At 42.4% G+C, this 19,501-nt stretch overlaps 1 protein-coding gene across 5 annotated transcripts in view; it reads right to left on the minus strand.

The window, feature by feature from the left end:
* adamts2a (ADAM metallopeptidase with thrombospondin type 1 motif, 2a) overlaps positions 1 to 19,501 on the minus strand; it is a 168,366-nt gene that overhangs the window by 44,369 nt on the left and 104,496 nt on the right. For 3 of the 5 annotated variants that reach the window (XM_060936381.1, XM_060936379.1, XM_060936382.1), the window contains 3 exons: positions 16,225 to 16,381; positions 12,934 to 13,039; positions 7,512 to 7,655 (listed from right to left, as the gene is read on the minus strand). In XM_060936381.1, the coding sequence (XP_060792364.1) occupies positions 7,512 to 7,655; positions 12,934 to 13,039; positions 16,225 to 16,381 (407 nt within the window). The remainder of the gene's footprint in view (positions 1 to 7,511; positions 7,656 to 12,933; positions 13,040 to 16,224; positions 16,382 to 19,501) is intronic. The other 2 variants (XM_060936380.1, XM_060936383.1) reach the window with 2 other exon arrangements.

Raw genomic sequence — 19,501 nt, forward strand, 5'->3', positions numbered from 1 at the left:
GATGAGCAAAAACCCTCCCCCTTTTGATTGGGCCATTAAGACCACGTACATTCCAGTTGGCTAATGTAAGACCTCCTCTTCCCCCGTCATGTATACCATCCTGTGTTTGCATCATTGGATTATCTGCCATAGCAAAATTTGATGTTCAAATAATTGTGGAACACACTTATCTGGTTCAGACAAACAGCCATATATACTAGCAAATCTATTACTATTTCACACAATAACAACATATTTTCTTGAGTGTAGAATTGCACTTGAGAATAAACAGAGTGAGTGGAGAGAGAAACAGGAGAAATAAGAAAATGAGTGAGAGTAAAAAAGACAAAACAGAAAAACAAGACAAAAACATGCCCTGCCCCCTCCCATCACCCCACCGCTCCCCCCACCCCACCCACACATATACACAGGGCCGAATTAACATGGCCAGGGGCCCCTAGGCTACAAGTTGCTGTAGGCCCCCCCTGGCCACCACCATCTTATCCCATCTACCTGTAAAGAACTGTCTATTTTCTACATTTTAAAGTTTTTTTTTTAAATTATTAAACATTATATAATTATTAGGGCTGTCAAACGATTAAAAAAATTAATCGCGATTAATCTCAGAATTTCATAGTTAATCACGATTAATCGCATTTTTTTAAATCTATGTAAATGAATAAGGCTTTTAAAGTGAAATGTTACAATTAAAATGGTGAACACATTTTTTGCTAAAAGTACTTGTTAAAAACTGCTGGGACAAGAGAAAATGGTAAGGGAGTTTATTCACTCACATACTAGGCAGTACTGAACATACAAAACACAAAATTGGATTTTGTGATGGATTAGGGAGCTGTAGTCTCAAATATAAAACATGTAGTCACATACTATTGTGTCTCAGTTCAGACATGTGTGACAAAAGAAAATAAAAATGAAATAAAACTTCAATTGTGCTGGAGTTGTATTCAGTCACAGCCTATAGGACTTCACAGTGCTGTGCAAACAAAAATAAATTGCAGTTGGACTTCAATAAAGACATTTAGTGTCATATCACAGTGCTACAGAGTACTGAAATCTCACTTTGCAAAAGTATAAGTGCATACCAAAACCAACTCAATCACCATAGACATATTATAAACAAAGACGCCGCATTGAGCTGGTGGCCCGTTGCTGGGATACGTCAGAGTGTCCGCCATATTGGATGTGGCAAATCTTCCCCGTAAACCAATGCAAGTAAATGGACTGAACTTCATAAAGCCCCTTTCTACAATAATATTTAACTCGATGCCTTTTATTCACCCATTAACACACACACGTATATATTTGTGAAACAAACAGGCATCAAAACAACACATAACTTTTAATGTGATGGTTATAAGCATACATGTCAACCTTTAGTCAATCAAACCTGTATAACCAACCTCCAAAATCCGTATTTCCCTTATAAAATCCGTATAAGATGCAAATTAAAATAATTTACCTAAAATTTGAATGATAATTAACAATGATATATCCCAGTTACTTTTTATTCAATATTAATAACAATAAACCTTCAGAATGAAGACAAAGCTCCAATGTTTGACAAAACCACAAAGTGTTATCAGCGTAGTTACGAAGGAAATACTTCGTTGTTTGGAGACAGGTTTCACCGAGCGGCTATTATGCACGAGACTTCATATTAGCCACAAAGTCAGGAAAATCTGTTCGTAAAATTACGTTATAATGACCAAATACAATGGAAAGTATTTTTCCAGTCTCACCTGTGAAAGGTAATCCCATGTGATCTCGTTTGGACGGTAAACCTGTTGGTACAGTTAAACGCAGCACATGAATGAGGCATCTTTATTCTCGGCTACTGTCTAGACGCTATACCAGAGACAGTTGAAGAATCTCCACTTTGCCACATCCAATATGGCGACGAGGATGACGTATGATTCTACGCAGAAGGCGGCATCTATGTTTATATGTCTATGCTCAATCACACTCTACTTTTGAAATGAAACTTCCCGTTTAACAGACCTTTCTCCATCACTCACACTTACTCTTATTGAAGCAGCGCACGACAAGCCTCAACAGGAACTACGGGTGACTCGCAGGGCCAAATTAGAATTTGCGTTAACGGCACTATTTTTTTTAATCGCGATACATTGAGATCGCGTTAACGCGTTATTATCGCGTTAACTTCGACAGCCCTAATAATTATATTATATAATTTTATATATATATATTAACATTATATAAACATTATTAAACGCTAGTGTCATGATGACTTGCACTTGCCAGTTGGGTTTCATTAGGTTTAAAAAACCCTGTTAGTTTTGGTATATTGCTCAATAGAGCTTTGTCACGTTGGGCTTTTTGCCGTTGCGCCTTGCGCTTTTGAGCACCGCTCTCGTATTTTCTGTCACACATGTTCACTGTTCAACTGTGGAGTGACGTCGTGCGTGACGTCTAACGTTTATATATGGAAGGCGGATTTGCCTCACCCAATCAGCGTCCGTTTATTTAAATATTCATTTTGAGCCAATGAATATGAAGGTTTTTTTTTTTCTTTTGACCAATTGGGGGCCCCCCTGCGAGGCGGGGGGCGTGGGGGCCCCTAGGCTGAAGCCATATGAAGCCTGTGCGGTGATCCGGGCGTGCATATACACACACCTAAGCTTATCTCCCTACCCATAAGCTGCAGGTAAAACAGTGTTTGGGATCCCTAAAGAGCCACCCGCTCAAACTCCAGCCGAACTTTATCACATATCAAAAATTATTCACTGTGGCAAATTGCCCCATGAAGTTAACGTTTGAAATGTATCAGAGCATTAAAGCCAATGAATGGGGAAGGACATTAGACTGCTACTGTATTAACACCTGTATTAAAACCACTGCCTTAAAAGAGAAACACTAAATCGAACTGTAGCAGCATTGGCAGTAACAGTTACAGGCCTCAATTTCCTTTTCTTATTCCCCCCCTCAGTATTAGGCTATTTGAACAAGTATCAACCTACCCCAAATATCAGAGGAAAAAGGCAAAAACAAAAATAAACAGAAAAGTCCAGCCACTTAAGGCCTCTGCATGCTCTTGCGACAAGGCTTTCGCAGATAGCTTTTCGCAGACAGTTGTAATTTATCGTTGAGCGGGGAGTAAGAGGCGTGCGTGATGTTATTCACCGGCACAACGCAAGGGGGCGCGAAGTCGCGAAATCGCTAGGAGTAGTTGGTGGGTGTGGTTAGTGGAATGTTTATCCTCCGGTTACTTATAATGACTAGAACTGGAGTCGTATAGATGTACGTACTTCCTCACTTCCTCGATCAACCGCTCTTCGTGCTGCTCCATCTTCGCTCGTGTTTTTAAAAATGGCGGTCGTGAAAACAAACCAAACTGGGAAAGTAGGGAAGCGGAAGTGCGTGTACAGCGGATGTAGAGTGGACCAATCAGAACCCTCTTGTCTGCGACGCTGTCTGTGAGGCTTCTGCGGTGGTCACAATTTTTGGGAGGTGTGCACAGAGCGTCTGCGAAGGTGGGGGGGGCTATGCAGACGCTATCTGCGGCGCTGTCTGCGAGGACTGGGTTGTCAGCATAAAGGCCTCTGCATGCTCTTGCGACAAGGCTTTCGCAGATAGCTTTTCGCAGACAGTTGTAATTTATCGTTGAGCGGGGAGTAATAGGCATGCGCGATGTTATTCACCACAACAACGCAAGGGGGCGCGAAGTCGCGAAATCGCTAGGAGTAGTTGGTGGGTGTGGTTAGTGGAGTGTTTATCCTCCGGTTACTTATAATTATGCTTATAATGACTAGAACTGGAGTCGTATAGATGTACGTACTTCCTCACTTCCTTGATCAACCGCTCTTCGTGCTGCTCCATCTTCGCTCGTGTTTTTAAAAATGGCGGTCGTGAAAACAAACCAAACCGGGAAAGTAAGGAAGCGGAAGTGCGTGTACAGCGGATGTAGAGTGGACCAATCAGAGCCCTCTTGTCTGCGACGCTGTCTGCGGTGGTCACAATTTTTGGGAGGTGCGCGTAGAGCGTCTGCGAAGGGGGAAGGCTTCGCAGACGCTATCTGCGAGGCCATCTGCGAGGACTGGGTTGTCAGTATAAATTGGCCTTTAATTGGCCTTTAGGCTACATTTGCCACAATACAAAAAAAATATATATTGTTTCCTTGGCGTAGGTAAGTTATACAGCTTTAAATGCTACATGAGTAAAACTCAGTCCCACATTCACATTCAAACCTCTGTTTGGGTAATATTCTTCTTCACGTAGGCCATCGCTTTGACTGCATCCGTGAACTCCCTCTCCTCTCCGTTGTGCGTAATGCGCAGCTTGGCTGGGAACATTATGCCATACCGGACACCCTGGTGGTTGCGCAACAGTTTCCTCACATTGTTGAACGCTGCCCTGGCTTTGGCGACGCTTGCGGTGTAATCCGGAAAGATGACAATTGTCTCCCTGTTGAATCGGATTGGGGTATGGGTGCGGGCACGTTTAAGCACCTCTACACAGCCCTGATAGTAGTGGAGCTTAGCAACTATGGCGCGCGGTTTCCCATCTGATCTCTTCGGTGCCGAGCTCCTGTGTGCGCGGTCCACGAGCACATCCTTATCCAAATGTAATGCTTCTTTCAGCAGATTTGAGACCGATGTTGTGGAGCATGAACCATTCGTCTCTGCCACCCCCAGGATTCTGATGTTGCACCTCCTTAATCTTCCCTCCATATCCTCACATTTCTCCCGAAGCCCCTTCACCTCTGCTTTCAGGTCGGATACCGTAGTCTGCAAAGCCGTCACCTCGTCTGAGCACGTACTCAACCCGCCTTCCATCTCCTTGATTGTAGCCTTCATTGTGTCGAGTTCAGAGTGAATCGCTATCGTGTTGTTTTTTATCTCCCCTCTGACGGTTTGTAACTCGCTTTTAAGAAAGTTGAAGTCTTCTGCAAGTGCACTTTTCACTTCTGATTTTATCACCTGTGCAATGTCCGCCTTCAACGAGAGGAGAATATCGTTTTTCAGGGCTTCAGCGTCCATCTTCGCAGTTTCTTCTGATTGAAGCGGAGTCGCGGCCTGCGTGTCAGTGGAGCTTGAGGTCAGGGCCGCGTCGGGCCTCGTGCTGCTCGACGGTTTGTACGAATATTTACGCAAGTCGTATGGTTTTGAGGCCATCAACCTAAATCTAAACTGTAGTTTTAACCTTAACAGACGCTTGGAGTCAATTTCACAGTGTTTTGTAATGTAAGGCGAACCTTAATTCGAAATAAAACAAAAGTTCGGTGGGAGCTCAAACCACATACGTCCTACTCCATTGCTCGCTCAATAGCGCCCCCAAATATAAGATTATTTAGCTTAATTTCAGACGTTTTTCCTCATTTCAAGCTTATTCTATGCTGCATTCTAGAATTAAATGCTTAAAAATTATCAAAATGATCTGCCAAAAGAATAAAAAAAAATCAAGCTCGAAATGAGTAAACGTGTCTAAAAGTAAGCTAAATAATCTTACTCTATCCACACTCACTGGATATGAGCAATCGCACGCTCTGAGTGGCTACTCTACTACTAGGATATCAGCTCATATACCATGAGTAGAGAAAAACAAAATGGCGGAGCATGTTGCTGAACCAACCGAGGACGAAATAAAAACTCTACTCGAAAACAAAACACCAAAAATTGTTATCAAGTATTTAAAAGAAACAGAAATACCTAAAAGAATATAGCCCCCCGCCGAATAGCTCCTGTTCCACACTCCAGCCCAGTCGGTGGCGGTAATGCACCTTTAAGTTGGTTTGCCAACCACCAAAAAACCCTTAAAGGAACAGTCCACCGTACTTCCATAATGAAATATGCTCTTATCTGAATTGAGACGAGCTGCTCCGTACCTCTCCGAGCTTTGCGCGACCTCCCAGTCAGTCAGACGCAGTCAGACGCGCTGTCACTCCTGTTAGCAATGTAGCTAGGCTCAGTATGGCCAATGGTATTTTTTGGGGCTGTAGTTAGATGCGACCAAACTCTTCCGCGTTTTTCCTGTTTACATAGGTTTATATGACCAGTGATATGAAAAAAGTTCAGTTACACAAATTGAAACGTAGCGATTTTCTATGCTATGGAAAGTCCGCACTATAATGACAGGCGTACTCTGCACGCTTCGGCAGCGCATTGATACGGAGCTCAGATATCAATGCGCTGCCGAAGCGCGCAGAAGGTGTTAGTACGCCTGTCATTATAGTGCGGACTTTCCATAGCATAGAAAATCGCCACGTTTCAATTTGTGTAACTGAACTTGTTTCATATCACTGGTCATATAAACCTATGTAAACAGGAAAAACGTGGAAGAGTTTGGTTGCATCTAACTACAGCCCCAAAAAATACCATTGGCCATGCTGAGCCTAGCTACATTGCTAACAGGAGTGACAGCGCGTCTGACTGCGTCTGACTGACTGGGAGGTCGCGCAAAGCTCGGAGAGGTACGGAGCAGCTCGTCTCAATTCAGATAAGAGCATATTTCATTATGGAAGTACGGTGGACTGTTCCTTTAAGAAGAAGAAGAAAACCTCAAAGGGGGGAAAAAAGCAACAAAATATGGAATAAAAGCATTTAATGGTAAGAACATAACATATCTTTTTTGTTTAATTTTTTCAAGAATTATTATTATTATCGCATTTTTCACAAATTGCTCCTGTCATTTCGCCAATTTGTTTACATTCTAAGCGGAAATGATTTTGTCGGACGTTTTGTATAAAGTTTTTATTGATCGAATTTGCAAAAAATTCAAATAAAAATGCTCTGTTTCTCAAAATCCAGTGAATGTGGATAGAATAAAACAGTTATTCCACTCAATCTCGTTGTACATGGCTTATAGCCAACTCAGTGCTACGCGCCTCATCAGCTCATGTACGACTCGATTTCGTGGCATAACTTAAATATATTTGAGTTCTCATAATCTTCTAATAAGAAATAGTAAATAAATTCACCCATATTAAAGATATTTTCATTTCACAAGATAATTTTTCCAGTGCAGCTAAATGCCTTTTATTCATTAAAATACTACATAACATTAATCAGAAAGGTTATGAGAGTGAAAGGGTTAATACATGAGTCAAGGCGTTGAAGAAAAATCAAATCACTCACTCATGAAACATTTCAGGTTTTGTTTTTTTTTAATGTATGATAGTATTAAGTGAGAATGCTTTGATATCATATATTTTTTTTCGAGACTGAGCACATGTATATTTATCAGGACTCATCATCATCTAGTATCACATGGTATGCAAAGGGTTTTTTTTTTACTTTCATTTCTTCCATTTTTCCTCTTCTTTCTTTCTCTAAATTCCCAAAACTCTCTTTTACTGCCATTTCCTGTTTCCCACGTCCATGTACACAGACCCACAGTCTGCTTTCCATCTTCATAAAACGTAATGGCCACCTTGAAACCAAAGTTAACGGCTTAATATTGACACCTACATATCATCCTCGGAGTTCTGTGAGCAGTAAGCAGAAGGGAAGGAAGGGCTGTAACCTAATGACTGTCTGGTGCGAATGGAGTCTCACTTGAGGTATTTGCTGAGCTCTTGCTGGCTGCAGCGAGACCAGTGGAAGCGGTGGAAAGCTGCCTGCACCAGTGGCGCCATGATGCTTCCCATCGGCACCTCGTCTCCGCACTCGTTACCCTGTCCGTCATGTTCCATCCCTAATCTGACCATTCCATAACACACACACACACACACAGTCTGTACACATTCAAATGCTTATTTCAATCTAACATGCATTCTCTTGACTAACAGAGTTAGCTCCAGAATTATTGGCACCCTTCAAGAGAATTAGACATCATGATTATACACGACGGGCGGCACGGTGGTGTAGTGGTTAGCGCTGTCGCCTCACAGCAAGAAGGTCCTGGGTTCGAGCCCCGGGGCCGGCGAGGGCCTTTCTGTGTGGAGTTTGCATGTTCTCCCCGTGTCCGCGTGGGTTTCCTCCGGGTGCTCCGGTTTCCCCCACAGTCCAAAGACATGCAGGTTAGGTTAACTGGTGACTCTAAATTGACCGTAGGTGTGAATGTGAGTGTGAATGGTTGTCTGTGTCTATGTGTCAGCCCTGTGATGACCTGGCGACTTGTCCAGGGTGTACCCCGCCTTTCGCCCGTAGTCAGCTGGGATAGGCTCCAGCTTGCCTGCGACCCTGTAGAAGGATAAAGCGGCTAGAGATAATGAGATGAGATGAGATTATACACGACAGACTGATTCAACTTTTTCGTTCCATTCAAGTGGCTTACTTTTTCCTTCGAATAGAAACGTTCTCATAAAAAAAATGTATTTTATCTTTAAGAATACATTCTAGCAGAATTATTGACACCCCCAAAATTAGGAAATTGCTCTTAAGCTCCTAATTGGTCTCATCTCATCTCATTATCTCTAGCCACTTTATCCTTCTACAGGGTCGCAGGCAAGCTGGAGCCTATCCCAGCTGACTACGGGCGAAAGGCGGAGTACAACCTGGACAAGTCGCCAGGTCATCACAGGGCTGACACATAGACACAGACAACCATTCACACCTATGGTCAATTTAGAGTCACCAGTTAACCTAACCTGCATGTCTTTGGACTGTGGGGGAAACCGGAGCACCCGGAGGAAACCCACACGGACACGGGGAGAACATGCAAACTCCACACAGAAAGGCCCTCACCAGCCCCAGGGCTCGAACCCAGGACCTTCTTGCTGTGAGGCGACAGCGCTAACCACTACACCACCGTGCCGCCCTCCTAATTGGTAACTTTGACTATTTCTTGTGTTCCTGGTCCTTATCAAAAAGAAGTATTAAGTATACTTAAGTTAAAGTATATTTCCTTAAGTATACTTTTGTGTACCAAGTATATTGATATCAATGTACTTACAGTATACTTGTAAGTAAACTAATCTAATACTTCTTGGGACTAAATTGGCCCACTTTTAGTTTATAAAAAGTATACTTTAAGTCTAAGAGAAGTAAACTTTGAGTATACAACGAGTATTTTTTATTTTGTACTGCAAGTATACCACAAGTAAACTTGTATAGTAATAGTTTACTAGTTCTATACTTGTAGTCCACTCTTTAGTTTACAAAAGCATACTTCATAGTAAATTTCATAGTATCGTGGAAAATAACAAAAGTTTTATCCCGGAGACGTGAAATGTACCCTGAATTCTAGAATGACCCATACGTTGGTAGGTAGTGGTTTGAAATTTTTTTTTTACGAAACTGCTGATCTCTTGGGATTTTCACACACAACAGTCTGTAGAGTTGGTGCGAAAAACAAAAAATCATCCCCTGAGAGGAAGTTCTGTGAGTAGAACCGGCTTATTAAGGAGAAATGTCAGAGTGGAGAACATGGTGAACCTTCAGGGAGATGAACTACAACAGCAGCAAACCACATCAGGTTTCACTCCGATCAGCCAAGAACAGGAACCTGTGGTTACACGGACGCCGGTTCACTGAAATCAGAAAGCTGAAAAGTGGAAATTAAATCCAGTTTTGATGATCCTGTGCCAAATAATCTTTGCTTTATTGTTTGGAAATCATTACTTGTGTGGATACGGACTATGAAATGCGTGATACATGTCTTCCAGATGTGCCCCTTAGCAAAAAGAAGTATACTTCAAGTTCATTTAATTAAGTATACTTAAGTAAAGTTAAAGTATATTTCCTTAAGTATACTTTTGTGTACCAAGTATACTGATATCAATGTACTTACAGTATACTTGTAAGTAAACTAATCTAATACTTCTTGAGACTAAATTGGCCCACTTTTAGTTTATAAACAGTATACTTTAAGTCTAAGAGATGTAATCTCTGAGTATACAACGAGTATTTTTTTATTTTGTACTGCAAGTATACCACAAGTAAACTTATATACTAATAGTTTACTAGTTCTATACTTGTAGTCCACTCTTTAGTTTACAAAAGCATACTTCATAGTATACTGGAAATATACTATGAGTTTACTTGTTTTATACTTCTAGAACACTTTTTAGTTTACTAAAGTATACTTTGTAGTATACTGGAAATATACTATTGGTTTACTCGTTACGCACTTCTAGTCCACTTTTTAGTTTATAAAAGTATACTTTATCGCATATTGGAAATATATTATTAGTTACTGGTTATATACACCTAGTCCACTTTTTAGTTTTGAAGTATACTGCAATTACCCTTCTAGGTATACTATTAGTTTTCTAGCCCGAACCCTTACCTCATGCACACTACCAGGAGACAACTTAAGTGTTTTATACCTTAAGCTATTCCACCCCAGAGCTGAGCACAAACTTATGGTACATGAAGGTTTAAAAGATGGGCTTTAAAACATGCTGCCGTATATCACAAAGACGCCAATATGTGTGGAAAAGAAGTATTTTATAGGCTACTATCAAAAGGATAAGCACAACTACAGGGCCAGTACACTTAAACATAAGGCACAAATATTTTATTACTTTATTCCACTTTTGTTAAGTATATCTTGTTCAATAGTTTAAGTATAAGCTTAATATACTTAGACTTTTCGATATACTTTTCAGTATAAGCCAAGTATACTTATGTATAACTTTATTAAGTATATCTCTGATAAGTAAATAAAAAGTAAACTGAAAGCATCATCTCTTATTTTTAGTTTAAAAGAAGTATACTAGAAGACCATTTGAATAAACTTCTTTTTTGTAAGGGGCTTCATGTACCGTTAAGTTGACCTGTTTAATTAAATTGTTTGAGTGTAGTCTTGAGAATATGATCTCAGCAGAAAGTCAGAATGCAGTTTAGTGTTTTTAGTTTGTCAGGGGTGTATTTCTCGATAATGTAGAGTTAAGAGTCCTTTGTGATGAACGAATATGAAAGCTCGACTGGCTCTTTAAAGCTTGGGTTCTGGTCCTGTGGGAAGCCTGGAGAATTTTATACTGAGACAACATCAATACTTCGTTACATAATGGACAATATCAAGACAACAGAGGAAAAAAGTAAGCAGAAAACTGAAACTGTCCGTCCGGCCATCTGTCTGTCTGTCTGAACAAAGGCCCTCTTTTGGTGCTATAAGTGTCTCACTGCTTCGAAGTGGAAACAACTTCACTTGGCTGTTTCTGCCACTCGAGTTATTGGTTCGGATAGCTGTTTGATTTGGTTTAGTCGTTATTATTATTATTACGGTTCGAGGGATGGTTTCTGGATTGGATTTGAATTCCTGTGCAAGGTGATGGCAGTGCAAGACTAATATAAGGCTCGAACACTGGGAACGGAAGCAGTGAAAGTTGAATGGAAGGACTTTTCGATATGCTTTTCAGTATAAGCCAAGTATACTTATGTATAACTTTATTAAGTATATCTCTGATAAGTAAATAACAAGTAAACTGAAAGCATCATCTCTTATTTTTAGTTTAAAAGAAGTATACTAGAAGGCCACTTGAATAAACTTCTTTTTTGTAAGGGGAGGTATCGTGGTGCATTTTGTTAAAGGTCAGAACTTCTGACACGCCTCGGAAAAACTACCCTGTCAATTTGGGAAATCGAGAAGGTCTCTGTTTTCAGAAAATGGCGTCAAATCAACATGGCTGCTCACAGCACGAACAGTAAACAAAGCAGAAATGAGTTTTGCTGGATATATACCTTTTGATCAATCAACATACAGACATATTCGCTTGTTAACTCTATAACACTGAGTAGTGCGCTGTCTTGAGGAGGGAAATATACCTCACTCGTCACAGGAAGCTGGCTAGCTTGTTGCTAACAAAAGACAAACAAACGTAGGTGTGGGTGGCACGGTGGTGTAGTGGTTAGCGCTGTCACCTCACAGCAAGAAGGTCCGGGTTCGAGCCCCGTGGCCGGCGAGGGCCTTTCTGTGCGGAGTTTGCATGTTCTCCCCGTGTCCGCGTGGGTTTCCTCCGGGTGCTCCGGTTTCCCCCACAGTCCAAAGACATGCAGGTTAGGTTAACTGGTGACTCTAAATTGACCGTAGGTGTGAATGTGAGTGTGAATGGTTGTCTGTGTCTATGTGTCAGCCCTGTGATGTCCTGGCGACTTGTCCAGGGTGTACCCCGCCTTTCGCCCGTAGTCAGCTGGGATAGGCTCCAGCTTGCCTGCGACCCTGTAGAACAGGATAAAGCGGCTAGAGATAATGAGATGAGACATGTAGGCCTCCATCCCCCCCCCCCCCCCCCCCCCCGACTTTGTAGCTCGAATGCACAGAAGTTGAAAATTACGTAATTCTGGGTTCCCATTTCTGAGGTAAGTCGAATGCAGCATACCGGTAAATATTGGTAAAAAGTTGAAGCAAAAAAAAAAAGATTACAAAGATCTGAAGGATGTCCGTTTCCAAAAAGCACTGATTACAGTAAATGACCCACGTACAGGACGAATTCTCTGGGTTATCCCTAATTTGAGGTTGTTTTCATGATAAAATGCTTTGTAAATTATTCTTAAGCATTAAAAAAAAAGACTTTGAAGTTTTAAAATGAGAGCTTCCTGCCCCCACGATGGTGTAGTGGTTAGCGCTGTCGCCTCACAGCAAGAAGGTCCTGGGTTCGAGCCCCGGGGCCGGCGAGGGCCTTTCTGTGTGGAGTTTGCATGTTCTGTCCGTGTGGGTTTCCTCCGGGTGCTCCGGTTTCCCCCACAGTCCAAAGACATGCAGGTTAGGTTAACTGGTGACTCTAAATTGACCGTAGGTGTGAATGTGAGTGTGAATGGTTGTCTGTGTCTATGTGTCAGCCCTGTGATGACCTGGCGACTTGTCCAGGGTGTACCCCGCCTTTTGCCCGTAGTCAGCTGGGATAGGCTCCAGCTTGCCTGCGACCCTGTAGAAGGATAAAGCGGCTAGAGATAATGAGATGAGATGAGCTTCCTGCCCTGTTAAATTGAGCTACTTTAAGCCTTAAGATTTCTTGTGAATATGATCCCTGATGTCACGAGCTTTACAAATGAAAAAAAAAAGTGGGTGTGATTGGGATTTTGCATTTCTCACACGTGTCCCGTCTCATGAGCCACCACAAAAGCAGACGAGAAACCATCCTCATGATTCAGAGTGCAGCTCCTCACTGGGTGGCACATGCCCGTCACTGGAGCGTAACCTACACACACACACACACACACAAATGTAAGATGCTATAGGGAACTATATATTATATACTCGATATATTATTTATATAATAAGTGGCAAAGTTTGTCTGTTTTTTTGTCTTGAGCTAACGTCGCCATTTCTCGATGGATTTTCACCAAATTTGGTAAGTACAATGGTGCTTGAAAGTTTGTGAGCCCTTTAGAATTTTCTATATTTCTGCATAAATATGACCTAAAATAACATCAGATTTTCACACAAGTCCTAAAAGTAGATAAAGAGAACCCAGTTAAACAAATGAGACAAAAATATTATACTTGGTCATTTATTTATTGAGGAAAATGATCCAATATTACATATCCGTGAGTGGCAAAAGTATGTGAACCTTTGCTGTCAGTATCTGGTGTGACCCCCTTGTGCAGCAATAACTGCAACCAAACGTTTGCGGTAACTGTTGATCAGTCCTGCACACCGGCTTGGAGGAATTTTAGCCCGTTCCTCCATACAGAACAGCTTCAACTCTGGGATGTTGGTGGGTTTCCTCACATGAACTGCTGGCTTCAGATCCTTCCACAACATTTCGATTGGATTAAGGTCAGGGCTTTGACTTGGCCATTCCAAAACATTAACTTTATACTTCTTTAACCATTCTTTGGTAGAACGACTTGTGTGCTTAGGGTCGTTGTCTTGCTGAATGACCCACCTTCTCTTGAGATTCAGTTCATGGACAGATGTCCTGACATTTTCCTTTAGAATTCGCTGGTATAATTCAGAATTCATTGTTCCATCAATGATGGCAAGCTGTCCTGGCACAGATGCAGCAAAACAGGCCCAAACCATGATACTACCACCACCATGTTTCACAGATGGGATAAGGTTCTTATGCTGGAATGCAGTGTTTTCCTTTCTCCAAACATAACGCTTCTCATTTAAACCAAAAAGTTCCATTTTGGTCTCATCCATCCACAAAACATTTTTCCAATAGCCTTCTGGCTTGTCCACATGATCTTTAGCAAACTCCAGATGAGCAGCAATGTTCTTTTTGGAGGGCAGTGGCTTTCTCCTTGCAACCCTGCCATGCACACCATTGTTGTTCAGTGTTCTCCTGATGGTGGACTCATGAACATTAACATTAGCCAATGTGAGAGAGGCCTTCAGTTGCTTAGACGTTACCCTGGTGTCCTTTGTGACCTCGCCGACTATTACACGCCTTGCTCTTGGAGTGATCTTTGTTGGTTGACCACTCCTGGGGAGGGTAACAATGGTCTTGAATTTCCTCCATTTGTACACAATCTGTCTGACTGTGGATTGGTGGAGTCCAAACTCTTTAGAGATGGTTTTGTAACCTTTTCCAGCCTGATCAGCATCAGCAACGCTTTTTTTGAGGTCCTCAGAAATCTCCTTTGTTTTTGCCATGATACACTTCCACAAAGATGTGTTGTGAAGAACAGACTTTGATCGATCCCTGTTCTTTAAATAAAACAGGGTGCCCACTCACACCTGATTGTCATCCCATTGATTGAAAACACCTGACTCTAATTTCACCTTCAAATTAACTGCTAATCCTAGAGGTTCACATACTTTTGCCACTCACAGATATGTAATATTGGATCATTTTCCTGAATAAATAAATGACCAAGTATAATATTTTTGTCTCATTTGTTTAACTGGGTTCTCTTCATCTACTTTTAGGACTTGAGTGAAAATCTGATGATGTTTTAGGTCATATTTATGCAGATATATTGAAAATTCTAAAGGGTTCACAAACTTTCAAGCACCACTGTAGGTTCGGGGATGACCCAGAATTTTGCAGATATAAACAAAATTCATGTACGAGCCCCAAGGCGGTCCCTGGGGGGCACAACATCCACCCATCCCCTCCCTCAATGCCTTTCATGTTACATTTATCAACACAAACTCTCAACAGATCTTCACTAAACTTGGCACAGGAGATAGCCACAATTAGGCAGAATTCAGAAATTCCATATTTGGACCCCAGGGTGTCCCCAGTGGGCCCCTGGGTGGTGGATGTTTGGATTTTTGTTTGTCTTGGGTTAACATCACCATTTCTTAACAGACCTTCACCAAATTTGACATGGAAGTCTGGGGGCAACCCAGAATTTTGTAAAACCCAGGCAACGCTGGGTAACCTGCGAGTATACTATATAGTATAATTTATGATATTACATAGTATACACCGATCAGCCAGAGCATTAAACCCACTGAGAGGTGTATAAGTGAATAACATTGATTATCTCATGACAGTGGCACCTGTCAAGGGGTGGGATATATTAGGCAGCAAGAAAGAGAACAGTCAGTTCTCGAAGTTGATGGATTGGAAGCAGGAAAAATGGGTGTGACTAAGGAGTGACTTTGACAAGGGCCAAACTGTGATGGCTAGATGATTGGGTCTGAGCATCTTCAAAATGGCACATCTTCCGAGGTGTTCCTGGTATGCAGTGATTAGTAGTGAACAAAAGCAGTCCAAGGATCTAAAGGACAACCGGTGAACCGGCGACAGGGTCATGGGTGTCGAAGGCTCATTGATTCACATTGGGCACGAAGGCTAGACCATATGGTACAATCCTACAGAAGAGCTACTGGAGCACAAACTGCTGAAACAGTTAATGCTGGCACCTTTCTGTTTTAGCCTTCGTGCGCCATGTGAATCAATGAGCCTCCGATACCTGTTACCCTGTCGCCGGTTGACCTTTAGATCCTTGGACCACTTTTGGTAGGTACTAATCACTGCATACCGGGAACACCCCACAAGATGTGCCATTTTGGAGATGCTCAGATCCAGGCATCTAGCCATTACAATTTGGCTCTTGTCAAAGTCACTCAGATCCTTACGCTTGCCCATTTTTCCTGCTTCCAACACATCAACTTCAAGAACTGACTGTTCTCTTTCTTGTTGCCTAATATATCCCACTTCTTGATAGGTGCCATTGTAATGACATAATCAGTGTTATTCAGTTCACCTCTCAGTCAGTGTTTCTAATTTTATGGCTGATCGATGTATAATATATTATATATGATTTACTATATAATATAATATAATATAATATAATATAATATAATATAATATAATATAATATAATATAATATAATCACTGAGATTTATATATTAGTGAATACATTTACAATGCATACCGGTTATACAGGACTGTGTTTGTTTTGTGGATCAAGCAGTAATACCTTGCATGCCCGTTGGTCCAAACTCTTGTCTGGTCAGGAAGATGGCGTGATCATGATACTCTGCATCGTTCTCGTCCTCTTTCTGTTGCAGAAAAGCCCAGCGACACACATTCTCCAGACTCTGAGATGGATTCCCAAGCTCAATCAGTCCCATGGACTAAACATAGTGAACACAGAACCAGGATGAACCCCACAGCATTACATTCACTTTGCTTTCAAACAGCAAGACATCTAATATCTCTCTCTAATTAATAATAATGTGATTACATGGTATTAGTGAAGACCTAATCAGTAACGGAGAATAACAATCACGCTAGTCTTATATGGGGGATGAGGAATATCCTCTATATAAGATATTCTTGGGTAATCCAAAGAGACACAAGAGAAAGACGAGCCAGAAAGAGACACACGAGAGAGAAAGAGAGAGAGAGAGACAAGCCAGAGAGAGAGACACACACAAGAGAGAGACGAGAGAGCGAGAGAGAGAGAGAGGAGCGAACAAGAGAGAGAGAGACAAGAAAGCAAGAGAGAGAGAGTGTGAGAGAGAGCAAGAGAGAGAGAGAGATGAACGAGTGAGAGAGAGAGGCAAAGAGAGAGATGAGAGAGCAAGACAGAGAGACAAGAGAGCAAGACAGACAAACGAGCAAGAGAAAGAGCGAGAGAGCGACGAGAGAGCAAGAGAGATGAGAGAGCAAGACAGAGAGAGAGACGAGAGCAAGAGGGAGAGAGACAAGAGAGCGAGACAAGTGAGCGAGAGAGAGAGAGATAGATGAGAGCGTGCGGGAGAGAGAGATGAGACAGCAAGAGAGAGAGACGAGAGAACAAGAGAGAGAGAGCGAGACAAGTGAGACACATGAGAGCGAGTGTCTCTCTCGCTCTCTCTTGCTCGCTTGTCTCTCTCTCTCTCTCGCTCTCTCTCTTGCTCACTTATCTCTCTCTCTCGCCTCTCTCTCTTGCTAGCTCGTCTCTCTCTCTCTCATGTGTGTCTCTCTCTCTCTCTCTCTGTTGGACTGCATGCTGGGAGTGAGTGGAAGGCGCGTGTGTGAGCGTGAGTTGTGTCTGCTGTGGCTTGAAAGAGTATTTTCTCTCTTCTATCTTTCTTCTAATTTTGTGTGTGTTGGTTAAACTGTGTGTAAAGAAAGAATTTCCTTGTTTTGCGCTTCTGTACTTTGTGGGTCGCCAGTAACCAGTGTTAAAACTGGGAAGCATGGCGACTCCAGGCCTGGAAATGTTTGACGCACTCACGTGCCGCCACGGAATTAAAGTGGTGTCGCAAATAAGAGTGGATGAGTGTAGTGTAGCGGTAGGCAACATTGTTGGACATGAAAATGTGCTTGCTGCGTCTAAAATGAATAGTGCCATTGTTCTTTTTCTGAGCTCTGCAGCTAAGACGAATGAGGTAGTTCAAAAAGGCTTGACTCTGAATGGGTTGTTTACCGCCGTGCTCCCTCTCTCCACACCTGCCAGGAGAGGAACGATATCAAATGTGCTGCCTTTCCTTAAAGATGAAATGTTGGTCAGAGAGTTGGGTCGGTATGGAAAATTGGTATCTCCAGTTAAGAAAATACTTATTGGAACCAAATCAGCACTTGTGAAACATGTTGTGTCGTTTAGACGATATACGTACACGATTTTGAACAATTGTAATATGGAATTGGATCTTGTTTTGAAGTTTAAAGTCGATGATTTTGATTATACCGTGTTTGTGTCCACTGAATCTATGCGCTGTTTTGGTTGTGGGAAGACAGGACATGCTGTTCAAACTTATCCAGAAAAGGTAGCAAGTGCGTCAAGTGGACATACTGATGTGAACCGCGATTCAGAAACTCGTGCTGGTGCTGAGGAGCCCGGTGCAGAAGCGCAACCCTCTGCTGCTGAGCGAGACGGCCCAGTTGCGCCGGCTCCGTTAGGAGCGGAGGGAGAGGAGAGGAATGTTGGGGCTCAGGATAGTAATGATAATTTGAGTGAAAATGTTAGCGAACCTTCTGAGAATACGATTGTGGAAAAACACGATACTAGTAACATGTTCGATGAGATTGAAAACAAAGAAGCGATTAATTCGCAGGCTGAAATGCCAATGAGTCAAGAGGAACTAGATGCTGATCAGGCCCCTTTTACGAAACCTGAGAGAAAGAGAAAGATGAGTCTTAAACAAAAACCTGCAAAAAAATCGGGAAGGGGAAAGAGTCCGAGTCTTGCAGATGATTGTGAGAGTGATTCAGGTGCTTCTGTCTGCTCACAAAAAAGTGCACCTGCCTCTGAGTTAATCAATTGGACTGTTGGTTATGATGTTAGTCATATTAAACTGTTTCTTAAAGGGCTGATGACACGAACATGACTCTATGCAATTTCTTAAATAAACTATACAACATGGCAAACATGTTAGATTTCTGTTATAATTACGTGAAAAGAAGCTGTTGTTACGCAAATATCCAACTTTTAATTGCACAGCGCAAGAAAACTGGGTCCGTGGCTCGCGGCCATGTTGTGACGTCAGCGGGAGAACACGCTGCGGTTCACTGGCTGTTCTACTCTGGTTCTACTCAATGGAAATGGCGCATGAAAACGCCGGTGAACTCTCTAGTGCTAGCTCTTCCTCTTCTGGGAGCCTAGAACTGTGTTGATCTCTCCCGAATAGAATCTATGATAGCCTACCCTCTTTACCCTTTGCTTCTCGTTGCTAGGCGGCAGTTACATGAAAGCCGCAAGCTTTCACAAGCAAATACATGACTGATATCACACCGACTTTATGATTACATTTATGATTATCATGTAGAATCTAGTGGGTGGCACGGTGGTGTAGTGGTTAGCGCTGTCGCCTCACAGCAAGAAGGTCCGGGTTCGAGCCCCATGGCCGGCAAGGGCCTTTCTGTGTGGAGTTTGCGTGTTCTCCCCGTGTCCGTGTGGATTTCCTCCGGGTGCTCCGGTTTCCCCCACAGTCCAAAGACATGCAGGTTAGGTTAACTGGTGACTCTAAATTGACCGTAGGTGTGAGTGTGAATGGTTGTCTGTGTCTATGTGTCAGCCCTGTGATGACCTGGTGACTTGTCCAGGGTGTACCTCGCCTTTCGCCCGTAGTCAGCTGGGATAGGCTCCAGCTTGCCTGCGACCCTGTAGAAGGATAAAGCGGCTAGAGATAATGAGATGAGATGAGATGTAGAATCTATAGCTCTACGTACCTTTATCTTATGTCGTTTCACAACACATGTTCTGACAGGAGGACTGTCTTTGGATCCGGCATAGCTACGAGTAGACCCCCTCCGGAATACTGGCAGTG

The sequence above is a fragment of the Neoarius graeffei genome, chromosome 12 (genome assembly GCF_027579695.1).
Source record: "Neoarius graeffei isolate fNeoGra1 chromosome 12, fNeoGra1.pri, whole genome shotgun sequence".
Lineage (NCBI taxonomy): Eukaryota > Metazoa > Chordata > Actinopteri > Siluriformes > Ariidae > Neoarius > Neoarius graeffei.